The 24,452-nt window shown below is 51.8% G+C and overlaps 3 protein-coding genes across 3 annotated transcripts in view; 2 read left to right on the top strand and 1 right to left on the bottom strand.

The window, feature by feature from the left end:
* Positions 1 to 8,959, top strand: part of LOC140715703 (transmembrane channel-like protein 7) — a 63,085-nt gene extending 54,126 nt beyond the window's left edge. The window contains exon 13 of the mRNA XM_073028073.1: positions 4,252 to 8,959. The gene's annotated coding sequence lies outside the window, so the exon portion shown is untranslated. The remainder of the gene's footprint in view (positions 1 to 4,251) is intronic.
* Positions 8,960 to 10,191: 1,232 nt separating this feature from the next.
* Positions 10,192 to 14,070, top strand: leng1 (leukocyte receptor cluster (LRC) member 1). The gene is made up of 3 exons (XM_073028706.1): positions 10,192 to 10,413; positions 12,673 to 12,840; positions 13,569 to 14,070. Exons 1-3 carry the CDS (start codon positions 10,282 to 10,284, stop codon positions 13,983 to 13,985), a joined length of 717 nt encoding a protein of 238 aa, XP_072884807.1. The 5' UTR covers positions 10,192 to 10,281; the 3' UTR covers positions 13,986 to 14,070.
* The window catches only part of prpf31 (PRP31 pre-mRNA processing factor 31 homolog (yeast)), a 31,474-nt gene continuing 21,037 nt past the window's right edge, over positions 14,016 to 24,452 (bottom strand). Inside the window, exons 10-14 of the mRNA XM_073028705.1 lie at positions 17,089 to 17,216; positions 16,613 to 16,685; positions 15,473 to 15,601; positions 15,250 to 15,348; positions 14,016 to 14,500 (exon numbers count right to left, since the gene is read on the bottom strand). Coding sequence (XP_072884806.1) covers positions 14,357 to 14,500; positions 15,250 to 15,348; positions 15,473 to 15,601; positions 16,613 to 16,685; positions 17,089 to 17,216 — 573 coding nt within the window. The 3' untranslated portion in view covers positions 14,016 to 14,356. The remainder of the gene's footprint in view (positions 14,501 to 15,249; positions 15,349 to 15,472; positions 15,602 to 16,612; positions 16,686 to 17,088; positions 17,217 to 24,452) is intronic.

The following is a 24,452-nucleotide window of genomic DNA, read 5'->3' on the forward strand; positions in this document are numbered from 1 at the left end:
GTGGTGCAGATCGGGAGTGGGTCCTGGGGGGTGATGGATTTGGAGTTGGTGCTGGGGGAGGGGTGAAGATCGGGCGTGGGTCCTGGGGGGTGATGGATTTGGAGTTGATGCTGGGGGTGTAGTGCAGATCGGGAGTGGGTCCTGGGGGGTGATGGATTTGGAGTTGGTGCTGGGGGAGGGGTGCAGATCGGGAGTGGGACCTGGGGGGCGATGGATTTGGAGTTGGTGCTGGGGGAGGGGTGCAGATCGGGCGTGGGTCCTGGGGGGTGATGGATTTGGAGTTGATGCTGGGGGTGTAGTGCAGATCGGGCGTGGGTCCTGGGGAGTGATGGATTTGGAGTTGATGCTGGGGGAGGGGTGCATCTCGTGAGTGGGTCCTGGGGGGTGATGGATTTGGAGTTGGTGCTGGGGGAGGGGTGCAGATCGGGCGTGGGTCCTGGGGGGTGATGGATTTGGAGTTGTTGCTGGGGGTGTAGTGCAGATCGGGCGTTGGTCCTGGGGGGTGATGGATTTGGAGTTGGTGCTGGGGGAGTGGTGCAGATCGGGCGTGGGTCCTGGGGGGTGATGGATTTGGAGTTGGTGCTGGGGGAGGGGTGCAGATCGGGCGTGGGTCCTGGGGGGTGATGGATTTGTAGTTGGTGCTGGGGGAGGGGTGCAGATCGGGAGTGGGTCCTGGGGGGTGATGGATTTGGAGTTGATGCTGGGGGTGTAGTGCAGATCGGGCGTGGGTCCTGGGGGCTGATGGATTTGGAGTTGGTGCTGGGGGAGTGGTGCAGATCGGGCGTGGGTCCTGGGGGGTGATGGATTTGGAGTTGGTGCTGGGGGAGGGGTTCATCTCGTGAGTGGGTCCTGGGGGGTGATGGATTTGGAGTTGGTGCTGGGGGTGTAGTGCAGATCGGGCGTGGGTCCTGGGGGGTGATGGATTTGGAGTTGGTGCTGGGGGTGTAGTGCAGATCGGGCGTGGGTCCTGGGGGGTGATGGATTTGGAGTTGGTGCTGGGGGAGGGGTGCAGATCGGGCGTGGGTCCTGGGGGGTGATGGATTTGTAGTTGGTGCTGGGGGAGGGGTGCAGATCGGGCGTGGGTCCTGGGGGGTGATGGATTTGGAGTTGGTGCTGGGGGTGTAGTGCAGATCGGGCGTGGGTCCTGGGGGGTGATGGATTTGGAGTTGGTGCTGGGGGAGGGGTGCAGATCGGGCGTGGGTCCTGGGGGGTGATGGATTTGTAGTTGGTGCTGGGGGAGGGGTGCAGATCGGGAGTGGGTCCTGGGGGGTGATGGATTTGGAGTTGATGCTGGGGGTGTAGTGCAGATCGGGCGTGGGTCCTGGGGGGTGATGGATTTGGAGTTGGTGCTGGGGGAGTGGTGCAGATCGGGCGTGGGTCCTGGGGGGTGATGGATTTGGAGTTGATGCTGGGGGAGGGGTGCAGATCGGGAGTGGGTCCTGGGGAGTGATGGATTTGGAGTTGGTGCTGGGGGAGGGGTGCATCTCGTGAGTGGGTCCTGGGGGGTGATGGATTTGGAGTTGGTGCTGGGGGAGGGGTGCAGATCAGGAGTGGGTCCTGGGGGGTGATGGATTTGGAGTTGGTGCTGGGGGAGGGGTGCAGATCGGGAGTGGGTCCTGGGGGGTGATGGATTTGGAGTTGATGCTGGGGGAGTGGTGCAGATCGGGAGTGGGTCCTGGGGGGTGATGGATTTGGAGTTGATGCTGGGGTGGGGTGCAGATCGGGCGTGGGACCTGGGGGGTGATGGATTTGGAGTTGGTGCTGGGGTGGGGTGCAGATCGGGCGTGGGACCTGGGGGGTGATGGATTTGGAGTTGATGCTGGGGGAGTGGTGCAGATCGGGCGTGGGTCCTGGGGGGTGATGGATGTGGAGTTGGTGCTGGGGGAGGGGTGCAGATCGGGAGTGGGTCCTGGGGGGTGATGGATTTGGAGTTGGTGCTGGGGGAGGGGTGCAGATCGGGCGTGGGTCCTGGGGGGTGATGGATTTGGAGTTGGTGCTGGGGGAGGGGTGCAGATCGGGAGTGGGTCCTGGGGGTGATGGATTTGGAGTTGATGCTGGGGGAGGGGTGCAGATCGGGCGTGGGTCCTGGGGGGTGATGGATTTGGAGTTGGTGCTGGGGGAGGCGTGCAGATCGGGCGTGGGTCCTGGGGGGTGATGGATTTGGAGTTGGTGCTGGGGGAGGGGTGCAGATCAGGAGTGGGTCCTGGGGGGTGATGGATTTGGAGTTGGTGCTGGGGGAGGGGTGCAGATCGGGCGTGGGTCCTGGGGGGTGATGGATTTGGAGTTGGTGCTGGGGTGTGGTGCAGATCGGGCGTGGGTCCTGGGGGGTGATGGATTTGGAGTTGGTGCTGGGGGAGGGGAGCAGATCGGGAGTGGGTCCTGGGGGGTGATGGATTTGGAGTTGGTGCTGGGGGAGGGGTGCAGATCGGGCGTGGGTCCTGGGGGTTGATGGATTTGGAGTTGATGCTGGGGGAGGGGTGCAGATCGGGAGTGGGTCCTGGGGGGTGATGGATTTGGAGTTGATGCTGGGGGAGGGGTGCAGATCGGGAGTGGGTCCTGGGGGGTGATGGATTTGGAGTTGGTGCTGGGGGAGGGGTGCAGATCGGGCGTGGGTCCTGGGGGGTGATGGATTTGGAGTTGATGCTGGGGGAGGGGTGCAGATCGGGCGTGGGTCCTGGGGGGTGATGGATTTGGAGTTGGTGCTGGGGGAGGGGTGCAGATCGGGAGTGGGTCCTGGGGAGTGATGGATTTGGAGTTGATGCTGGGGGAGGGGTGCAGATCGGGAGTGGGTCCTGGGGGGCGATGGATTTGGAGTTGGTGCTGGGGGAGTGGTGCAGATCGGGAGTGGGTCCTGGGGGGTGATGGATTTGGAGTTGGTGCTGGGGGAGGGGTGCAGATCGGGAGTGGGTCCTGGGGGGTGATGGATTTGGAGTTGGTGCTGGGGCAGGGGTGCAGATCGGGCGTGGGTCCTGGGGGGCGATGGATTTGGAGTTGGTGCTGGGGGAGTGGTGCAGATCGGGCGTGGGTCCTGGGGGGTGATGGATTTGGAGTTGTTGCTGGGGGAGGGGTGCAGATCGGGAGTGGGTCCTGGGGGTGATGGATTTGGAGTAGGTGCTGGGGGAGTGGTGCAGATCGGGCGTGGGTCCTGGGGGGCGATGGATTTGGAGTTGGTGCTGGGGGAGGGGTGCAGATCGGGCGTGGGTCCTGGGGGGTGATGGATTTGGAGTTGATGCTGGAGGTGTAGTGCAGATCGGGCGTGGGTCCTGGGGGGTGATGGATTTGGAGTTGATGCTGGGGGAGGGGTGCAGATCGGGAGTGGGTCCTGGGGGGTGATGGATTTGGAGTTGGTGCTGGGGGAGGGGTGCAGATCGGGCGTGGGTCCTGGGGAGTGATGGATTTGGAGTTGATGCTGGGGGAGGGGTGCAGATCGGGAGTGGGTCCTGGGGGGTGATGGATTTGGAGTTGGTGCTGGGGGAGGGGTGCAGATCGGGCGTGGGTCCTGGGGGGTGATGGATGTGGAGTTGATGCTGGGGGAGTGGTGCAGATCGGGCGTGGGTCCTGGGGGGCGATGGAGTTGGTGCTGGGGGAGGGGTGCAGATCGGGAGTGGGTCCTGGGGGGTGATGGATTTGGAGTTGGTGCTGGGGGAGGGGTGCAGATCGGGCGTGGGTCCTGGCGGTGATGGATTTGGAGTTGGTGCTGGGGGAGGGGTGCAGATCGGGCGTTGGTCCTGGGGGGTGATGGATTTGTAGTTGGTGCTGGGGGAGGGGTGCAGATCGGGAGTGGGTCCTGGCGGTGATGGATTTGGAGTTGGTGCTGGGGGTGTGCTGCAGGTCGGGAGTGGGTCCTGGGGGGTGATGGATGTGGAGTTGATGCTGGGGGAGTGGTGCAGATCGGGCGTGGGTCCTGGGGGGCGATGGAGTTGGTGCTGGGGGAGGGGTGCAGATCGGGAGTGGGTCCTGGGGGGTGATGGATTTGGAGTTGGTGCTGGGGGAGGGGTGCAGATCGGGCGTGGGTCCTGGCGGTGATGGATTTGGAGTTGGTGCTGGGGGAGGGGTGCAGATCGGGCGTTGGTCCTGGGGGGTGATGGATTTGTAGTTGGTGCTGGGGGAGGGGTGCAGATCGGGAGTGGGTCCTGGCGGTGATGGATTTGGAGTTGGTGCTGGGGGTGTGCTGCAGGTCGGGAGTGGGTCCTCGGGGTGGGAAGATGGATGGCAGATCTGAAACTGACAGATTCCCCGTCTCGCCCACAGGGGGGGCGCGACAAGCAGTTCCTGCTGCAGAAAATCGCTGCCCTCAGCCATCCTCACTCATGATTCCGTGGAAGAAGACTGTTCAGGATTTGCGTGATTTCTCCGGTTGGGAGTAGCACTGTACTTTGAGCAATCGATCCCTTCCCTCCATTGTTCTGTCATCCGTGTGCTTATCTAAATGTATCTGCCCCTTCCCCTGGGAAGGACGTCCCACACCCACCACTTCTCTGTGTATAAAACCTTTCTCTGACATCCCCCTGCCCCCTATACCTTCCTCCAATCATCTTAAAATTTTACCCCCTTGAATTTGCAATTTCCACTCTGGGGAAAAGTCTCTGGACTGTCCACTTAACCTGAGCCTCTTATCATCTTGTACACTTCACTCCAGAGAAAATCCTTAGCTCCCTCAACCTGAGCCTCTTATCATCTTGTACACTTCACTCCAGAGAAAAGCCTTAGCTCCCTCAACCTGAGCCTCTTATCATCTTGTACACTTCACTCCAGAGAAAATCCTTAGCTCCCTCAACCTGAGCCTCTTATCATCTTGTACACTTCACTCCAGAGAAAAGCCTTAGCTCCCTCAACCTGAGCCTCTTATCATCTTGTACACTTCACTCCAGAGAAAATCCTTAGCTCCCTCAACCTGAGCCTCTTATCATCTTGTACACTTCACTCCAGAGAAAAGCCTTAGCTCCCTCAACCTGAGCCTCTTATCATCTTGTACACTTCACTCCAGAGAAAATCCTTAGCTCCCTCAACCTGAGCCTCTTATCATCTTGTACACTTCACTCCAGAGAAAAGCCTTAGCTCCCTCAACCTGAGCCTCTTATCATCTTGTACACTTCACTCCAGAGAAAAGCCTTAGCTCCCTCAACCTGAGCCTCTTATCATCTTGTACACTTCACTCCAGAGAAAAGCCTTAGCTCCCTCAACCTGAGCCTCTTATCATCTTGTACACTTCACTCCAGAGAAAAGCCTTAGCTCCCTCAACCTGAGCCTCTTATCATCTTGTACACTTCACTCCAGAGAAAAGCCTTAGCTCCCTCAACCTGAGCCTCTTATCATCTTGTACACTTCACTCCAGAGAAAATCCTTAGTTCCCTCAACCTGAGCCTCTTATCATCTTGTACACTTCACTCCAGAGAAAATCCTTAGCTCCCTCAACCTGAGCCTCTTATCATCTTGTACACTTCACTCCAGAGAAAAGCCTTAGCTCCCTCAACCTGAGCCTCTTATCATCTTGTACACTTCACTCCAGAGAAAATCCTTAGCTCCCTCAACCTGAGCCTCTTATCATCTTGTACACTTCACTCCAGAGAAAATCCTTAGCTCCCTCAACCTGAGCCTCTTATCATCTTGTACACTTCACTCCAGAGAAAATCCTTAGCTCCCTCAACCTGAGCCTCTTATCATCTTGTACACTTCACTCCAGAGAAAATCCTTAGCTCCCTCAAATTGAGCCTCTTATCATCTTGTACACTTCACTCCAGAGAAAAGCCTTTGCTCCCTCAACCTGAGCCTCTTATCATCTTGTACACTTCACTCCAGAGAAAATCCTTAGCTCCCTCAACCTGAGCCTCTTATCATCTTGTACACTTCACTCCAGAGAAAATCCTTAGCTCCCTCAACCTGAGCCTCTTATCATCTTGTACACTTCACTCCAGAGAAAATCCTTAGCTCCCTCAACCTGAGCCTCTTATCATCTTGTACACTTCACTCCAGAGAAAAGCCTTAGCTCCCTCAACCTGAGCCTCTTATCATCTTGTACACTTCACTCCAGAGAAAATCCTTAGCTCCCTCAAATTGAGCCTCTTATCATCTTGTACACTTCACTCCAGAGAAAAGCCTTTGCTCCCTCAACCTGAGCCTCTTATCATCTTGTACACTTCACTCCAGAGAAAATCCTTAGCTCCCTCAACCTGAGCCTCTTATCATCTTGTACACTTCTATCTCATGGTCCTTCACTCCAGAGAAAATCCTTAGCTCCCTCAACCTGAGCCTCTTATCATCTTGTACACTTCACTCCAGAGAAAAGCCTTAGCTCCCTCAACCTGAGCCTCTTATCATCTTGTACACTTCACTCCAGAGAAAATCCTTAGCTCCCTCAACCTGAGCCTCTTATCATCTTGTACACTTCACTCCAGAGAAAAGCCTTAGCTCCCTCAACCTGAGCCTCTTATCATCTTGTACACTTCACTCCAGAGAAAAGCCTTAGTTCCCTCAACCTGAGCCTCTTATCATCTTGTACACTTCTATCTCATGGTCCTTCACTCCAGGGAAAATCCTTAGCTGACTCAACCTATCCGCATAGAGCAATACTCTAATCTGGGCAGCATTCTGGTAAATCTCCTCTGCACCCTCTCTGAAATTCCCACATCCTATAATCTGGCCTGAAGGTTGTCTAACCAGGGTTTTATAGAACTGCAATGTTATCTCACAGTTCTTGAACTCAATCCTTGACTAACGAAGGCCAGCACACTATTTGCCTTCTTGACCACTCGATGCTAAAAAAGCTGCCATTAACCTTGTTCTCTGCAAATTTGACCTTCCGAAGTGAATCATTTCACTCTTGCAGGTTGAACTCCATCTGCCACTTCTTGGCCCAGCACTACATCTTGTCAATGTCCCGTTGTAATCCTGAGCACCAACTGGAGCACGCCCGTCCCTCCAGTCACCAGCTGTTCCTGTTGCAACCTTCCGTATTATCCGCAAGATCACCACCCTGATTAACCCTGACACGGCCACATTGCCTTTAGCTGATTAGGTTGCCCTGATTTTAAACACTGACTGATCGCTCCTAACCTGAGATTAGATGAACATAATGTCATGTAGATGAGACAGCCACAGAATCTATGCTCACCTGAAGTTGATGAAGTTAAGAATGCACATGATGATAAATACTGCAATCAGATAGAACACTGCAAAGTGTTTCTGGGCAAACAGAGGGTGTGTACGAAGAATAGAAAAGGGACATAAATATTTTTGACACTGCCTATGTGGGCAGCTCCCTTTCCCACTTGCAGAGTGCAGAGCCCCTGGACTTGGTGTGTATGGATTTCCTGTCCATAGAACCCAATGCCAGCAACACGGCAAATGTCATGGACCACTACAGCAGGCACTTTCTACCAAGGACCAGAGGGCTTCCACAGTGGCCAAAGTGTTATGGGAGAAGTATGTAGTTAATTATGGCCTTCCCAGGTGGATAGTGATCAGGGACAGGATTTCGAGAGCAGGCTCATCCTGCATGATTGGAGTGAAGAAGTCGAGGACCACTCCCTATCATCTGCAGGGTGATCCCCAGCCCGAGAGGTTTAACCGGACTTTGCTAGACATGCTCGGGACCCTGGAGATCAGCAAGAAGAGAAGGTGGAGTCTACATATTGGACATCTGGTTCATTGTTACAACTGTACCCAAAATGAGGCTACTAGATACTGGCCATACTATCTGATGTTTGGGCGTGAGGCAAGGTTGCCCATTGACCTTTGTTTTGGGACTGACGAGGGTGACTTACCATCAAAGACATCTGAAGTAAGCGTCTGATATGAGAAGGGAGCTGATAAAAGCTTATTAATTAGCTGAGGTCGCAGCTGCCAAGCAGAATCAAGGAAATAAGAGGTATGATGAAAAAGTGAGGTTCTCCCAACTCCTGCCGGGAGACCGAGTCCTCATAGAGAATTTGGGGCTCCCTGGGAAGCATAAGTTGGCTGACTGCTGGGCAGCTACGCCCTATGTAGTGAAGAGCCAGGTGCCCAACGTACCAGTTTTCCGGGTGAAACCAGAGGATGGGAATGAGCCTGGCAAGATTCTCTGCCTCTGCGACAAGAGGTACAGGTTGACCTGGACTCTCCGGTGACATGGGACGACTGCAGGGTCCACAGCAGGAGAGGTCAGGCCGGCCCCCGCTCCTGAGAGCTCCTGATTTGGAGGATGAGGACCTGGATGTGTGGTATACGCCACCTTTCACTAACTCCCCCATTGATTGAGGAAGAGACTCCTGGCCCTTCCCCCATTGGGACAGGTGGGGTGTGTGGGCAGCCTGGGTTGCAGCGGGACCTTGCAAGGGGTGAAGTGGGGATTGGCCATGGGACAGAGGGGTCTGAGTTGCAGGTGGGCACGAGTGATAGGCTGTGGGAGGCCTTACCAGGGAGACCAGAAGTATCCCCAGTAGTGTTGGAACATGAAGATGTAGTTGTGGGGGAACGGAGGTCTCAGAGAATTAGGAGACCACCAGATAGGCACTGAGGGAACGGAGTGTGGCCCCTACTGTTTTGGGGAGGTTTGTCACTGCGTTTTACACCTGGATTGGACTTTGTGTTTTGCAGGAAGTGTTGGCGTGAGGACATGACTAAATTTGGTGGGGAGAGAGTGTAATGCCTTGGGAAAGGTTTCACTGCTAATGTAATGGTTTCTCTGTAGCAGCAGTGTTTGGGTTAATACTAGAGATAACAGAGGTTTTGGAATGTGCACTGTCCAATGAGGGGAGTGTGCCCGAGAGTGAGGGATTCACGGGTTTTTGTTCGGTGGAAGATGGAGAGAGAAGAAGGCAGGACGGAGAGGTCGTAACCTGCAGGACGGAGAGGACTTGGAATGTGGTTGGGAGTCCATAACGGACCATGAGCTGCAACGTGTGTATTAGACTATTTCATTAAAATGTTCACTATCCCTTTAGTCAAATTAGGAAATATAAAGCTCAATCATTTAAATGCATATGATGTACTGATTTGTAACAGATGAAAACATCATGCAGCATTCACACAAACGAGATTTCACAAGTTTGGCGGGCCAGAGAGTGTTGGCTGACACTGCTGGCCAAACCTGGGGGTTACAGAGTAATCAGTTTGGAAGACTGTAATGTCTAATACCAGTGGGTATGCATTTAAGATGAGGGAGAGAGTTGAAAGATAATGTGTGGGATTTTCCAGAGCTTTTTTACACAGAAGGGTGGGTGTCTGGAATGTGATATCGGGTGGTGGTTGAGGCTGACAATAGTGTTTCAGAGGCCCTCAAGACAGACACATGGAAATGCACGAAGATGGACATTGTGTACGGGGAACGGAGGGAGTTGGACATTGTGCACGGGGAAACGGAGGGAGATGGACATTGTGTACGGGGAACGGAGGGAGATGGACATTGTGTACGGGGAATGGAGGGAGATGGACATTGTGTATGGGGAACGGAGGGAGATGGACATTGTGTATGGGGAACGGAGGGAGATGGACATTGTGTACAGGAAATGGAGGGAGACGGACATTGTGAACGGGGAATGGAGGGAGACGGATATTGTGTATGGGGAATGGAGGGAGACGGACATTGTGTATGGGGAATGGAGGGAGATGGACATTGTGTATGGGGAATGGAGGGAGATGGACATTATGTACGGGGAACGGAGGGAGATGGACATTGTGTATGGGGAACGGAGGGAGATGGACATTGTGTACAGGAAATGGAGGGAGACGGACATTGTGAACGGGGAATGGAGGGAGACGGATATTGTGTATGGGGAATGGAGGGAGATGGACATTGTGTATGGGGAATGGAGGGAGACGGACATTGTGTATGGGGAACGGAGGGATATGGGCATTGTGTGCAGGGAACGGAGGGAGATGGACATTGTGTATGGGGAGTAGAGAGAGGTCATGCCCTCTATTTGAGGGCTCCAATTAAAGGTCCTATGCTGGCAGTATCCTGCTGGACACCTTCTGCACCCTAGAGTTGTCAATGCCCTGGTTCCGACTGCAGTCGATCCTACCAGGCACGCGGAGTGACAACCCTGGTTCCGACAGCACAAGGTCCTCCAAACCCGACGGGCCTACTGCACATCCGGGCCGAGGTCCTGCCAAGCAGCAGCGGGGGGCAGTGTGAGGACCTCCGAGACACGGGAGGCGCTGCTTGAACTCCCAGCGCCGGATTCCAGAACGGAGAAGGCGAAGTTAAACTGCGGCTGCGCACCTCAGACAGAGAAGGTCGAGCGGTGGATTGGCCGAACTGGATCACGCTGCGGCCGGAAGCAGCCAATCGGCGGCCCGGAGATGAACATCCTCCCGAAAAAGAGCTGGCATGTCCGTTCCCGGGACAATGTGGAGCGGGTCCGCCGCGATGAGGAAAGGGCGGCAGCTGAGGAGCAAGAGAGCAAGCGGCGGGCGGCGCTGGCCGACCAGGAGGTACTGCCAAAAGGAAACTGGGAGGATCAGGACAGCACCGCGGGGAGGACCAAATAACTGTGGGAGGAGCGGGCAGCGCCACCGCTCGGCTGGGAGGATAAGAGGTGTTACGACACCGCCCGCACTGACTGGGGAGACTCACCAAATTATAGAGTCAACATTGGTGTCTGACCCCGGGTGTATCTGATGTGAGAGTTTGGGGGGAGTTATTCTCTGTGTCTGACCCTGGTTGTATCTGATGTGACCGCGTGGAGAGAAATAATCTCTGTGTCTGACCCTGGGTGTATCTGATGTTACAGTGTAGAGGGAGTTGTCATTCCTACCTGTGGCCATCAAACTTCACAACTCCTCCCTCGGAGTGTCAGACACCCTGAGCCAATAGGCTGGTCCTGGACTTATTTCCACTTGGCATGATTAACTTAACATTTAATTATTTATGGTTTATATTGCTATATTTCTTCACTATTCTTGGTTGGTGCGGCTGTAACGAAACCCAATTTCCCTTGGGATCAATAAAATATGTCTGTCTGTCTGTTTCACTCTGTGTCTGACCCCGGGTGTATCTGATATGACGGTCTGGAAGGAGATTCCCTCTATCTGTCCCTGGTGTATCTGATGTGATGTGTGGAGAGAAATTCTCTTTCTCTCTGACCCCATGTGTATCTGATGAGACGGTGTGGAAGGAGATTCTGTGTCTCACCCCGGCTGGGCTGTATCTGATGTAGTGGTGTAGAGGGAGATTCACTCTGTGTCTGATGTGAGGGTGCGGAGGCAGATTCTGCGTCTAACATGAGGGTGTGGATGGAGATTCTCTCTGTCTGAACCCGGCTGTATCTAATGTGACGGTGTGGAAGGAGATTCTCTCTGCCTGACCCTGGGTGTATCTGATGTGACGGTGTGGAGGGAGATTCTTTCTGTGTCTCACCCCGGCTGTATCTGATGTTACGACGTGGAGGGAGATTCTCCCTGTGTCTGAACCCGGTTGTATCCGATGTGACAGTGTGGAGAGAGAGTCTCTCTGTGTTTGACCCCAGCTGTATCAGATGTGATGATGTGGAGGGAGATTCTCTCTGTTTCTGACCCCGGCTGGGCTGTATCTGACGTGACGGTGTGGTGGGAGATTCTGTCTGTTTCTGACCCCGACTGTATCTGATGTAGCGGTGTGGAGGGAGATTATCTCTGCGTCTGACATGAGGGTGTGGATGGAGATTCTCTCTGATTCGGAACCAGGGTGTATCTGATGTGACGGCGTGGAGGGAATTTCTCTGTGTCTGACCCCGGGTATATCTGATGTGACAGTGTGGAGGGAATTTCTCTCTGTCTGACCCCGGGTGTATCTGATGTGACGGTGTGGAGGGAGCTTCTCTTTGTGTCTGACCCTGGTTGTATCTGATGTGGCAGTGTGAAAGGAGATTCTTTCTTTCTGTCTCCAGTGTATCCGATGTGATGTGTGGAGGGAAATTCTCTGTGTCTCACGCTGGCTGTATCTGATGTGACGGCGTGGAGGGAGCTTCTCTCTGTGTCTGACCCCAGCTGTATCAGATGTGGTGTGTGGAGGGAAATTCTCTCTGTGTCTCACCCTGGCTGTATCTGTTGTGACGGCGTGGAGGAAGACTCTTCCTGTGACTGCCCACGGGTGTATTTGATGTGATGGTGTGGAGGGAAATTCTGTCTGTGTCTGACCCCGGCTGTATCTGATGTGATGGTGTGGAGGGAGATTCTCTCTGTGTCTGACCCCCCAGTGTACCTGATGTGACAGTGTGGAAGGAGATTCTCTGTCTGACCCTGGCTGTATCTGCTGTGATGGTGTGGGGGGAAGTTTCTCTCTGTGTCTGACGCCGGGTGTATCTGTTGTGATGGTGTGGGGGGAGGTTCTCTCTGTGTCTGACCCGGGGTGTATCTGATGTGGCGTTGTGGTAGGAGATTCTCTCTATCTGATGCGACTATGTGGAGGGTGATTCTCTCTCTGTCTGACCCTGGGTGTATCTGATGTGACGGTGTGGAAGGAAATTCTGGCTGTGACTGACCCTGGGAGTAGCTGACGTGACATTATGGAGGTAGATTCTCTCTCTGCCTGACCCCAGGTATATCTGACATGATGGTGTTGAGGGAGATTCTCTCTGTGTCTGACCCTAGGTGTATCCTATGTGCCGGTGTGGAGGGTTTCTCTCTGTGTGACTCTGGGTGTATCTGATGTGACAGAACTAAAAAGAGAGACTGATGAAGAGAGCTGGTGTGACCCACCATTTTGTTTTCCAGGCGAGGACGGAGTTTCTGAGGAAGAGGGCGCGTCTCTCCCTCCCTGACGTCCCAACGCATGAGGTTGTGCCCGTCCATCAGAAGCTTAATCTGTTCAGCGATTTAGAGGGGGGCAAAAAGGAGAAGGTGGGGAGCAAGGAGTACGAGGCTGAGCGAAGGCAGGAGAAGGTGAGTAGACAGGTAGTGAGGGAGCTCAAGGGGCTTCGGGAGACTCAGTGAGGGAGCTCCCCACTGCGCTGGGCATAGTGAGGGAGCCTCAAGCTCAAGAAGGGTTGTTGAAGGAACTTTGAACTGAGGGATGGTGTGGTGAGGGGGAAAGGCGGAGAATGAGCTCGCACCGGAGATTCACTTTGTAAGGTAGGATACACGGTGAATGGCAGGATTCTTAGCATTGGGGAGGATCTTGGGATCCACATCCATAGAGGGGAGGGACACAGGTGATGGGAGGTGGATTGTTCATGGTGTAGGGGACAGTAAAATGGGAAGGGTGCAGAGTGGCCTCTTCTATTTGTGATTTCATTTTGTCTCTGTCTCCCCCACTTTCCCTATCTCTTTGACCCCTTATTCCTCCCCTACCCTTTCACTTTCTTTTCCGTTGACACCTGTTCCCTCCACCTACTTGTCCATCTCCCTCATCCTGAACCCACTCTTCTATCTCCTTCTCCCCTCCATCTGTTCCCCCACTCCATCCCCCTCTCCTTTCTCCTCCACCCCTTCATCTGTTTCCACGTCATACATCCTACCATCCTGCTCCCTCCGTTTCTCAACCCTTTCCTCCCTGTTTCACCACCTTTTCCACCCTCTACGCCTTCCTTTATTTCTTTCACATTCCCCCTCTTCACTTTGTCTCACCTCCATCTCTCCCTTTCTCCTCCCACTTCATTCCCCTCTCCCAGGAGCGACGGGAGCGTGCTCTGGGCCTGCTGACGTACTTAGGCCAGAGTGCATCAGAGTCACAGACGGCACCACCCTGGTACACACGGCCCCCCAGTCTACAGGAGGTGACAGAGACTGACGTCCGGCTCAAGGGGCGCATGGACCCCCTGCGGGGAATGAAAGAGGGGCTGCGGGGAGGGGCGTCCCGGGAAGTGGGAGGTAGGACGGGGAGGGTGGGGCCAGCCACTGGGCAATCAGACCTCCGTGCCGAGCGTCTGCGGAGAGAGGAGGCAGAGCGAGCCCGTGCCGAGGCATTGCTGAGAGGGCTGGAGGGAAGGGGGAGGAGAGAGGAGCAGGGGGATGAGGGAAGGGCCTTTGCCTACAACTCGCAATTCCATCCTGAGCTCACCCGACAGCACAGGAAGAGACGACGATGAGGGGAAGCAAGAAGAGGCGGCAGATCCCTCTGAGTAAAACCAGCTCTTTATTCACACCAAACAATAAATCTAACTTTGTTACAGACTTCAGCATCTTTGTCCCTCATGCTCTCTCCCCACCCTCATACCCCCCGCCCCCCAGGAACAAAATGACCACAAGAATGGGCTCACCTCAATGCTTCCCACAGTAATCTGAGCGAGGAATGGAGGAGTGGTGAAGAGCGGGGGGGAGTGGGGGATAGAGGTGGTCAGGGGGTGCTTTGGGAGAGTAATAATTTTCCATCCCCACTACAGGTTTCAGCTCCAGTAACATCCCCTCCCAATTTGCCCTCAGGGACCAGTTCTCCCTTGCCACTGGGCAGTGGGCACCCTCACCGGGCAGCAGCAGCCCCATTCTGCGGAACCTCATCCTTCTCCCTCTTCACCTTGAGGAACTCGGCGAGATTGGAGAAATATTTCTGATTGGCCTCGGCCACTTTCTTCTCAGCTGCCTGTGGGTTCACGATCTCCAGGCCCTGCCGGGGTGGGGGTCAACCAGTTAGAGGGGAGACACAGTTCGAACACCCTCCCCATACCTGGCCTCACTCTCTCAGTAACATGAGTCCCAGAATATACAGGGAGCCTTCTTTACTTCCCCCAATACTGGGGGTCCCAGGATGTAGGGGACACTCACCTCTTCCCCCAGTACTGTTGAGGAGACCCCTCACTCAGGCAGGAGTCCCAGAATGTATGGTGATTCTCCTTCACACTCTTCTCCCCAATTGTGGGGGTTAGTTGTATGAAGGCAACTGCCTTCAAATTAGGGGTCTCAGGATATCCAGACAGACTCTTCATTCTTCTTCCCAATCTTGCAGGTCCCAGCATGTAGGGGACACTCCCACCTCTTCCCCGATACTGGGGTCTTGGGACTTACTGGGAGACACATTCACTCTCACCGCAAATCCTGTGCTTACCAGGATGTATAGAGAGACAATCACCCCTCTCCCTTCACACTAGGGGGTCCCATGATACATGGAAAACCCCCATTACCGTAGTAATTTCTAAGGTAAGGACGTGTTTGGCACAACCTTGTGGGCTGAAAGGCCTGTATTGTGCTGTAGGTTTTCTAGGTTTCTATTTCTCGCCCTCAACACTGGTGGTCAGGATTTATAGGAAGACTGCTCAACTTTATTCTACTCTTGGAGTGGATCCCAGCATGCACAAGAGACCCCATGCTCTCCTGCACTCCCCAACCCCCAATGGCGGGGGTCAGATTTGAGCATACCTGTAATGGCGTGAAGGCAACGCTGGATGCAGTCCCCGAGGAGCGGTCGCGAATGGTGGACTTCCCTCCGTATACCACACTTTGCTTCTGAAGTGTCCGCTGTGGAATCAGGCAAAGTGAGAATGTATCCCACCCTCCAGACTTACGGATATACGAAGGGATGATAGCAGAGGAGGGAGGAGTAGAGGGAATGAGGGAGACAGAGGGAGGAAGCCTCCCCTACCTGTAGTGACTTGGAGATCCGCGCTTTGGTTGCCTCATTGACCTGTGCGGCCCGCACCCGGCCACTTCCAGATTTCCCCAGTGTTCCCAGGCTAAATCCCAGATCCTCTTGGTAGGCATCCTCCTCGATCTGTGTCAGGCAGAAGTGGGGTTGTCACAGATGCGGCTTTCTCCCTCCACCATCCGCCTCAAATCCACAAACTCCCACCCAAATGGAACCGACAGGAGAGAAACACACCCTTCTCCCAACTACCTGCAACCTCTAAACCTTTCCTATTTATGTATCTGTCCAAGTCTCTTTTAAATGTTGTTAATGTTCCTGCCTCAACTACTTCCTCTAGTAGCTTGTTCCATAGACAGACCACCCTCTGGGTGAAAAAGTTGCCCATTGGATCCCTTTTAAATCTTTTCCCCTCTCACCTTAAACCTGTGCCCTCTGGTTCTTGATTGCCCAACCCTGGGGAAAAGACTGTCACATTCACCCTATCTGTGCCCCTCATGGTTTTATACACCTCTGTAAGGTCACCTCTCAGTTTCCTATGTTCCAAGGAATAAAGACCCAACCTCTCTCCATAACTCAGTCTTTTGAGCCCCAGTAACATCCTTGTAAATCTCCTCTGCACTCTTCCCAGCTCAATGGCAGCTTTCCTACAGCAGGGCGATCAGAACTGAACACAATACTCCGAGTGTGGTCTCACCAACGTCTTGTACAATTGCAACATAACGCCCCAACTCCCGTACTCAGTGCCCTGACTGATGAAGACCAGCGTGCCAAACTCCCTCACTTGCCCTGTCTACCTGTGATTCCACTTTCAAGGGAACCATGTCCCTGTACCCCTGGGTCCCTCTGATCTACAACACTCCCTAGGGACTCTGCCATTCACTGTGAAAGTCCTACTCTGGTTTGTCTTCCCAAAACATAACACCTCACACAGATCCTGAATTAAACTGCATCTGCCATTCATCAGCCCACCTTCCTCCACAGTGGATTGCAATTTCCCCCTGTAATATTTTGTCTGCCTTCATCCTCGACAATACCGGCTATTTTTCCACATTCCCAAGGCTGACTAACTGTAGGAAGCTGACAACATCCCAGAAGCAGTCACACTCCATCTGTAGCAAATCCATGTGCAAGTCTCACCTCGCCAAAACACATGCGGTTTGCCTGCTTTCGGATTTCAGTCAGACCCAAGCGCTCCTTCATCTTACGATACCTGAGAGGTGAGTGGGGGGAAGAATGAGGTGAGTTACTGATGGTCAAATCCCAAAAAGCAACTAAACGATGCACAGTGTTCCCAGTGTTGGTCTGCCCCAGGGATACGGAGATGGGAACTGTGCACGGTGCTCCTGGTGTGGGACTGACTCAGGGATACGGAGATGGGAACTATGCACGGTGTTCCCAGTGTTGGTCTGCCCCAGGGATATGGAGATGGGAACTGCATGGTGCTCCTGGTGTGGGTCTGACCCAGGGATATGGAGATGGGAATTGTGTTCAGTGTTCCTGGTGTGAGAGACGGGAACCCGTGCATGGTCGGGCCCAGAGATACAGAGACAGGAACTACTCATGGTCATTCCCAAGGACATCACACATACACAGTGGGACAGGGCTACTCTCACCTGCGCCCTCCCCTCTTCTTCCGTTGACCATCAAGAGGGGCGGGAAGTGGTTTGACTTGCTTCACTGGAGGGGGTTCTTGCCACTTATCAAATTTCCTCTCAATCTCCTCCTTCAGGTCATAGCCCACCTGCAGGGGGAATGGGTGGGAAGGTCAGACAGGGAAAGATATACCATTGACCCTTAAAGTGGCCGCACAAGCAGACGGGGCAGGAAGGAATATGACATGGAGGGATTGTCTACGGAGTCTCTGTGGGTGGAGGTTAGGAACAGGAAGGGGTCAACAACTTTACTGGATGTTTTTTATAGGCTGCCCAATAGTATCAGGGATATCGAGGAGCAGATAGGGAAACAGATCCTGGAAAGGTGTAATAATAACAAAAGTTGTCATGATGGGAGATTTTAATTTCCCAAATGTTGATTAGCATCTCCCTAGAGCAAGGGGTTTAGATGGGGTGGCGTTCGTTAGGTGTGTTTAGGAAGGTTTCTTGACAGAATATGTAGATAAGCCTACAAGAAGAGAGGCTGTACTTGATCTGGTATTGGGAAATTAACTTGGTCAGGTGTCAGATCTCTCAGTGGGAGAGCATTTTGGAGATAGTGATCATAATTCTATCTCCTTTACAACAGCACTGGAGCGGGATAGGAACAGACCAGTTAGAAAAGCATTTAATTGGAGTAAGGGGAATTATCAGGCAGGAGATTAGAAGCTTAAATTGGGAACAGATGTTCTCAGAGAAAAGTATGGAAAAAATGTGGCAAATGTTCAGGGGGATTTTGTGTGGAGTTCTGCATAGGTATGTTCCAATGAGACAGGGAAGTTATGGTAGGGTACATGAACAGTAGTGTACAAAGCTTGTAATAAATTTAGTCAAGTAAAGCTTACAAAAGGTTCAGAGAGCTAGGTAATGTTAGAGATCTAGAAGATAATAAGGCTAACAGGAAGAAGCTTAAGGAGGAAATTAGAGAGCCAGAAGGGGCCATGAGAAGACCTTGGCGGGCAGGATTAAGAAAAACCCCAAGGAATTCTACAAGTATGCAAAGAGCAAGAGGATAAGATGTCAAAGAATAGGACCTATCAAGTGTGAGAGTGGGAAAGTGTATATGGAACTGGAGGAAATAGCAGAGGTACTCAAAGAATACACGAATGAATCTGCAGATGCTGGAAGTAAATAAAAACACAAAATGCTGGCAGAACTCAGCAGGCCAGACAGCATCTATGGGAGGAGGTAGTAACGACGTTTCGGGCCAAAACCCTTCATCAGGAGTGAAGTAACATGGGATGGTCGAGGGAGGATAAGAAGTGGGGGGAGGGATAAAGTAGAGAGCTGGGAAGTGATAGGCTGGAGGGAAATGGGCTAGGGGGGAGGTGCAGAATTATGGGAAATAAAAGAGAAAGAAAGATAGGGCTAGGGGGAGATCATAGTGAGGGGGGAAAAGAGAGAGAAAGAGAACCAGACTAAAATTATAGATAGGGATGGGGTAAGGGGGGGGGGAGGCAGGGGTATCAACGGAGGTCTGTGAGTCAAATGTTCATGCCGGCAGGTAGAATCTACCGTCAAGATGAGGCCACACGCAGGTTGATGGAGCAATCTCCCACCTAGGTAGCCTCCTACCTGCTGGCATGAACATTCAACTCACAGACCTCCGCTGCTACCCTTGCCCCCCCCCCTTTACCCCATCCCTATCTATAATTTTAATCTGGTTCTCTTTCCCTCTCTTTCCTCCCTCACTATAATCTCCCCCCAGCCCTACCTTTCTTTCTCTTTTATTTCCCATAATTCTCCACCTTCCCCCAGCCCATTTCCCTCCAGCTTATCACTTCCCAGCTCTCCACTTCATCTCTCCTCCCACTTCTTATCCCTCCTCGACCATCCCATGTTACTTCAGTCCTGATGAAAGGTTTCGGCCAGAAACGTCGTCACTACCTCTTCCCATAGATGCTGTCTGGCCTGCTGATACTCTGCCAGCATTTTGTGTTTTGACTTAAAGAATACTTTACTTCAGTACAGTATTTGCTATGGAAAAGGATCTTGGTGATTGTAGTGATGTCTTGCAGTGGACTGAAAAGCTTGAGCATGTAGATATTAAGGAAGAGGAAGTGCTGGAGCTTTTGGAAAGCATCAAATTTTGATAAGTCGCCGGGACCAGATGAGATGTACCCCAGGCTACTGTAGGAGGCGAGGGAGGAGATTGCTGAGCCTCTGTTGATGATCTTTGCATCATCAATGGGGATGGGAGAGGTTCCGGAGGATTGGAGGGTTGCGGATGTTGTTCCTTTGTACCAGAAAGGGAGTAGAGATAGCCCAGGAAATCAAAGGCCAGTGAATCTTACTTCAGTGCTTGGTAAGTTAATGGAGAAGATCCTGAGAGACAGGATTTATGAACATTTGGAGAGGTATAATATGATTAGGATTAGCCAGCATGGCTTTGTCAAGGGCAGGTCGTGCCTTACGAGCCTGATTGAATTTTTTTGAGATAGTGACTAAACACATTGATGAAGGAAGAGCAGTAGATGTAGTGTATATAGATTTCAGCAAGGTATTTGATAAGGTACCCCATGCAAGGCTTACTGAGAAAGTAAGGAGGCATGGGATCCAAGGGGACATTGCTTTGTGGATCCAGAACTGGCTTGCCCACAGAAGGCAAAGAGTGGTTGTAGATGGGTCATATTCTGCATGGAGGTGTGCCTCGGGGATCTGTTCTGGGACCCTTGCTCTTCGTGATTTTTATAAATGACCTGGATGAGGAAGTAGAGGCATGGGTTAGTAAATTTGCTGATGACACAAAGGTTGGAGGTGTTGTGGACAGTGTGGAGGGCTGTCAGAGGTTATAGAGGGACATTGATACAATGCAAAACGGGGCTGGGAAGTGGCAGATGGAGTTCAACCCAGACAAGTGTGAAGTGCAAACACGAGGAAATCTGCAGATGCTGGAAATTCAAACAACAACACACACAAAACGCTGGTGGAACACAGCAGGCCAGGCAGCATCTATAGGAGAAGCACTGTTGACTTAAAGTTCAGTGGGGCAGGAGCAAGCTGAGACAATAGGTCTACCTGGACAGGCAGGTTTGTGGATCTTGGGTAGGACAGTGCTTCTCCTATAGATGCTGCCTGGCCTGCTGTGTTCCACCAGCATTTTGTGCAAGTGTGAAGTGGTTCATTTTGGTCGGTCAAATATGGTAGAATATAGTATTAGTATCTTGGCAGTGTGGCGGATCAGAGGGATCTTGAGGTCTGAGTCCATAGGACACTCAAAGCAGCTATGCAGGTTGACTCTGGTTAAGAAGGCATACGGTGTATTGGCCTTCATCAATTGTGGAATTGAATTTAGGAGCTGAGAGGTAATGTTGCAGCTATATAGGACCCTGGTCAGACCCCACTTGGAGTACTGTGCTCAATTCTGGTCGCCTCACTACAGGAAGGATGTGGAAACCATAGAAAGCGTGCAGAGGAGATTTACAAGGACGTTGCCTTGATTGGGGAGCATGCCTTATGACAACAGGTTGAGTGAACTCAGCCTTTTCTCCTTGGAGCGACAGAGGATGAGAGGTGACCTGATATAGGTGTACAAGATGATGAGAGGCACTGATCGTGTGGATAGTCAGAGGCTTTTTCTGAGGGCTGAAATGGCTGCCACAAGAGGACACATGTTTAAGGTGCTGGGGAGTAGGTACAGAGGAGATATCGGGTAAGTTACGCAGAGAGTGGTGAGTGCGTGGAATGGGCTGCCGGCAACGGTGGTGGAGGCGGATACGATAGGGTCTTTTAAGAGTCTTTTGGGTAGGCACATGGAGCTTAGAAAAATGGAGGGCTATGCGTAAACCTACTAATTTCTAAGGTAGGGACATGTTTTGCACAACTTTGTGGGCCGAAGGGCCTGTATTGTGCTGACATCTTGCCTTCATCAGACAAGTGTTGAGTACAAGAGTCGGGAAGTCATGTTGCAGCCGTATAAAACTCTGGTCTGTCCGCTCTCGGAGTACTGTGTGCTGTTCTGGTCTCCCCATTACAGGATGGGTGGGGGCTCTGGAGATGGGGCAGAAGGGGTTCACCAGGATGCTGCCTGGGTTAGAGGTTATAATTAGAGTTGGACAAACTTGGGTTGTTTTCTCTGGAGTGATAGAGGCTAAGGGGAGGTCTGAGAGATGTTTATAAGATTACGAGAGGCACAGATAGAGTTGACAGACAGTATATTTCCCCCAGGTGGGAATGTCTTAATACCAGGGTTGCAGGCATTTAAGCTGAGAGGGGTTTGGTTCAAAGGAGATGTGACGGGCCAGTTTTGTTATACAGAGAGTGGTGGGTGTCTGGAATGTGCTGCCTGAGAAGGTGGTGGAGGCAGAAATGATAGATTCATTTAAGAGGCTGTTAGACAGACACATGGATGTGCGGGGAGCAGAGAGAGGTGGACATTGTTTAGGCAGAAGGAATTAGTTACAATCAGCTTAGAACCATAGAACACTACAGCACAGTACAGGCCCTTCAGCCTTCCATGTTGTGCCGACCCATATAATCCTTTAAAAAAAATACTAAACCCACAGTACCCCACAACCCTCCATTTTTCTTTCATCCATGTGCCTGTCCAAGAAACTCTTAAATACCCCTAATGTTTTAGCTTCCAACACCATCCCTGGTAAGTCATTCCAGGCACTCACAACCTTCTGTGTAAAACACTTACCCCTGATGTCTCCCCTAAACTTCCCTCCCTTAATTTTGTACATATGCCCTCTGGTGTTTGCTATTGGTGCCCTGGGAAACAGGTCCTGACTATCCACCCTATCTATGCCTCTCAATCTTTCGTAGAGTATCAAGTCCCCTCTCATTCTTCTACGCTCCAAACAGAAAAGTCCCAGCTCTGCTTCATATGACTTGTTCTCCAAACCAGGCAACGTCCTGGTAAATCTCCTCTGCACCCTCTCCATAGTTTCCACATTCTTCCTATAATGAGGTGATCAGAATTGAACACAATACTCTAAGTGCGGTCTCACCAGAGATTTGTAGAGTTGCAACATGACCTCTCTACTCTTGAACTCAATCCCCCTGTTAATGAAGCCAAGCATACCATAGGACTTCTTAACTACCCTATGAACTTGTGCAGCGACCTTGAGGGATGTATGGATTTGAACCCCAAGGTCCCTTTGTTCATCCACACTCTTAAGTAACTGACCATTAATCCTGTACTCAGTCTTCTGGTTTGTCCTTCCAAAATGCATCACCTCACACATCTGGATTGATCTCCATCTGCCATTTTTCTGCCCAACTCTGCAGCCTGTCTATATCCTCTTATAACCTTCGACAACCTACAGCTCCATCCACAACTCCTCCAATCTTTGTGTCATCCACAAACTTACTCACCCATCCTTCCACCTCTACATCCAGGTCATTTATGAACATCACAAATAGCAGGGGTCCCAGGACAGATCCCTGTGGCAATCCACTAGTCACCGACCTCCAGGCAGAATACTTTCCTTCCACAACTTCCCTCTGCTTTCTTCCTTTAAGCCAATTTTTTATCCAAACAGCCAAGGTTCCACTTATCCCATGCCTCATGACTTTCTGGATGAGTCTCTTGTGAGGGACCTTGTCAAATGCTTTGCTAAAGTCCATGTAGACCACATCCACTGCCCTACCCTCATCAATTTCTTTTGTTACCTCTTCAAAAAACTCAATCAGATCGTGAGGCACAATCTTCCCTTCACAAAGCCATGAGTAGACTGTACTTCTCCAAATGCTCATAGATCCTATCCTTTCCAGTGGTTTGCATACCACTGACGTAAAACTTACCGGACTATAGTTCCCAGGTTTCTCCCTATTACCTTTTTTAAACAAGGGAACTACATTTTCCATTCTCCAGTCCTCCGGCACTTTCCCTGCAGCCAAAAAGGATTCAAAGATCATAGCTAATGCTCCTGCGATCTCTTCTCTCAATTCTCAGGGTGTATCGTATCCGGCCCAGAGGATTTATCAATCTTAATGTTTTTGAGAAGATCCAGCACTACTTCTTCCATAATCTCCACATTGTCCAGCACACAGGCCCACTCTACTTCGACCTCATCCTGGTCAAGATCCTTTTCACTTGTGAATACTGAAGCAACGTATTCAGTTAGGACCTCCCCAACCTCCTCCGCTTCCAGGCACATGTTGCCCTCTTTATCCTTTAGCAGTCCCACCTTCATTCTCGTCATCTTCACATACGCATAGAATGCCTTGGGGTTCTCCTTAATCCTACATGCCAAGGACTTCTCGTGCCCCCTTCGAGCTCTCCTAAGTCCTTTCTTTAGCTCCTTCCTGGCTACCCTATATTTCTCATAAGCTCCTCCTACTTCCTGCTTCTTGTATCTAACATATGCTTCCTTTTTCCTCTTGAGGAGTTGCCTCACGTGTTTTGTCAGCCACGGTTCCCTTTTCCTCCCATTTTTTCCTTGCCTCAGTGGGACAAACCTATCCTGAACCCAGCTGAAGTGGTCCCTAAACTTCTCCCACATTACTTCTGTGCTATCCCCTTTGAACATCTGTTTCCAATTTACTCTCACTAGTTCCTGCCTCATCCCTTCAAAGTTAGCCCTTCCCCAGTTAAGCACTTTACCATTTCGTCTGATTTTATCCCTTTCCATAGCTATGCTGAAGCTAAGGGAGTTGTGGTCACTCTCACCAAAATGCTCCCCGACCAAGAGGTCTGTCACCTGACCAGGTTCATTACCCAGAACTAGATCCAGTATAGCCTCTCCTCCCGGTCCACATACTGTGTCAGGAATCCTTCTTGAACACACCTGACAAATTCAGCCCCACCTATCCCCTTTGCACTCAGGAGGTCCCAGTCAATATGAGGGAAGTTGAAATCACTCATAACTACTACCCTGTATTTCCTGCACTATTCTAAAATCTGCCTGCTTATCTGCTCCTTGGTGACCTGAGGGCTAATTGGGGGGCCTATAGACTACTCCCAACACAGTGATTGATCCCTTCCTATTTCTGACTTCCACCCAGACTGACTCCGTGGACACTCCCTCTGTAGCGTCCTCCCTTTCTATAGCCGTGATATTATCCCTGAACAGCAATGCCACTCCCCCACCTTTCCTACCTCCCGTCCTATTCCTTTTAAAACACCTGAACCCTGGGACCTGCATCATCCAATCCTGCCCTTCCTTCAACCAAGTTTCAGTAACGGCCACAACATCGTAGTTCCACTTACTGATCCATGCTCCAAGTTCATCCTCCTTGTTCCTAATACTCCTAGCATTGAAATAGACACATTTCAACCCCTTTAACTGGCTACAATTATGTTCTGTCCCCTGTCTGCAATATGTACCATGACCTCTGGCTGTTCTCACTCCCACCGCAGGATATCTTGGACGCAATCA

The sequence above is a fragment of the Hemitrygon akajei genome, chromosome 24 (genome assembly GCF_048418815.1).
Source record: "Hemitrygon akajei chromosome 24, sHemAka1.3, whole genome shotgun sequence".
NCBI lineage: Eukaryota > Metazoa > Chordata > Chondrichthyes > Myliobatiformes > Dasyatidae > Hemitrygon > Hemitrygon akajei.

Bases quoted from the DNA above. Each gene is read 5' to 3' on its own strand.
- leng1 (XM_073028706.1), top strand. From the start codon at position 10,282: ATGAACATCCTCCCGAAAAAGAGCTGGCATGTCCGTTCCCGGGACAAT. The intron at 10,414-12,672 runs GTACTGCCAAAA...TTTGTTTTCCAG, and splicing joins CGGCGCTGGCCGACCAGGAG to GCGAGGACGGAGTTTCTGAG. The intron at 12,841-13,568 runs GTGAGTAGACAG...CCCCTCTCCCAG, and splicing joins CTGAGCGAAGGCAGGAGAAG to GAGCGACGGGAGCGTGCTCT.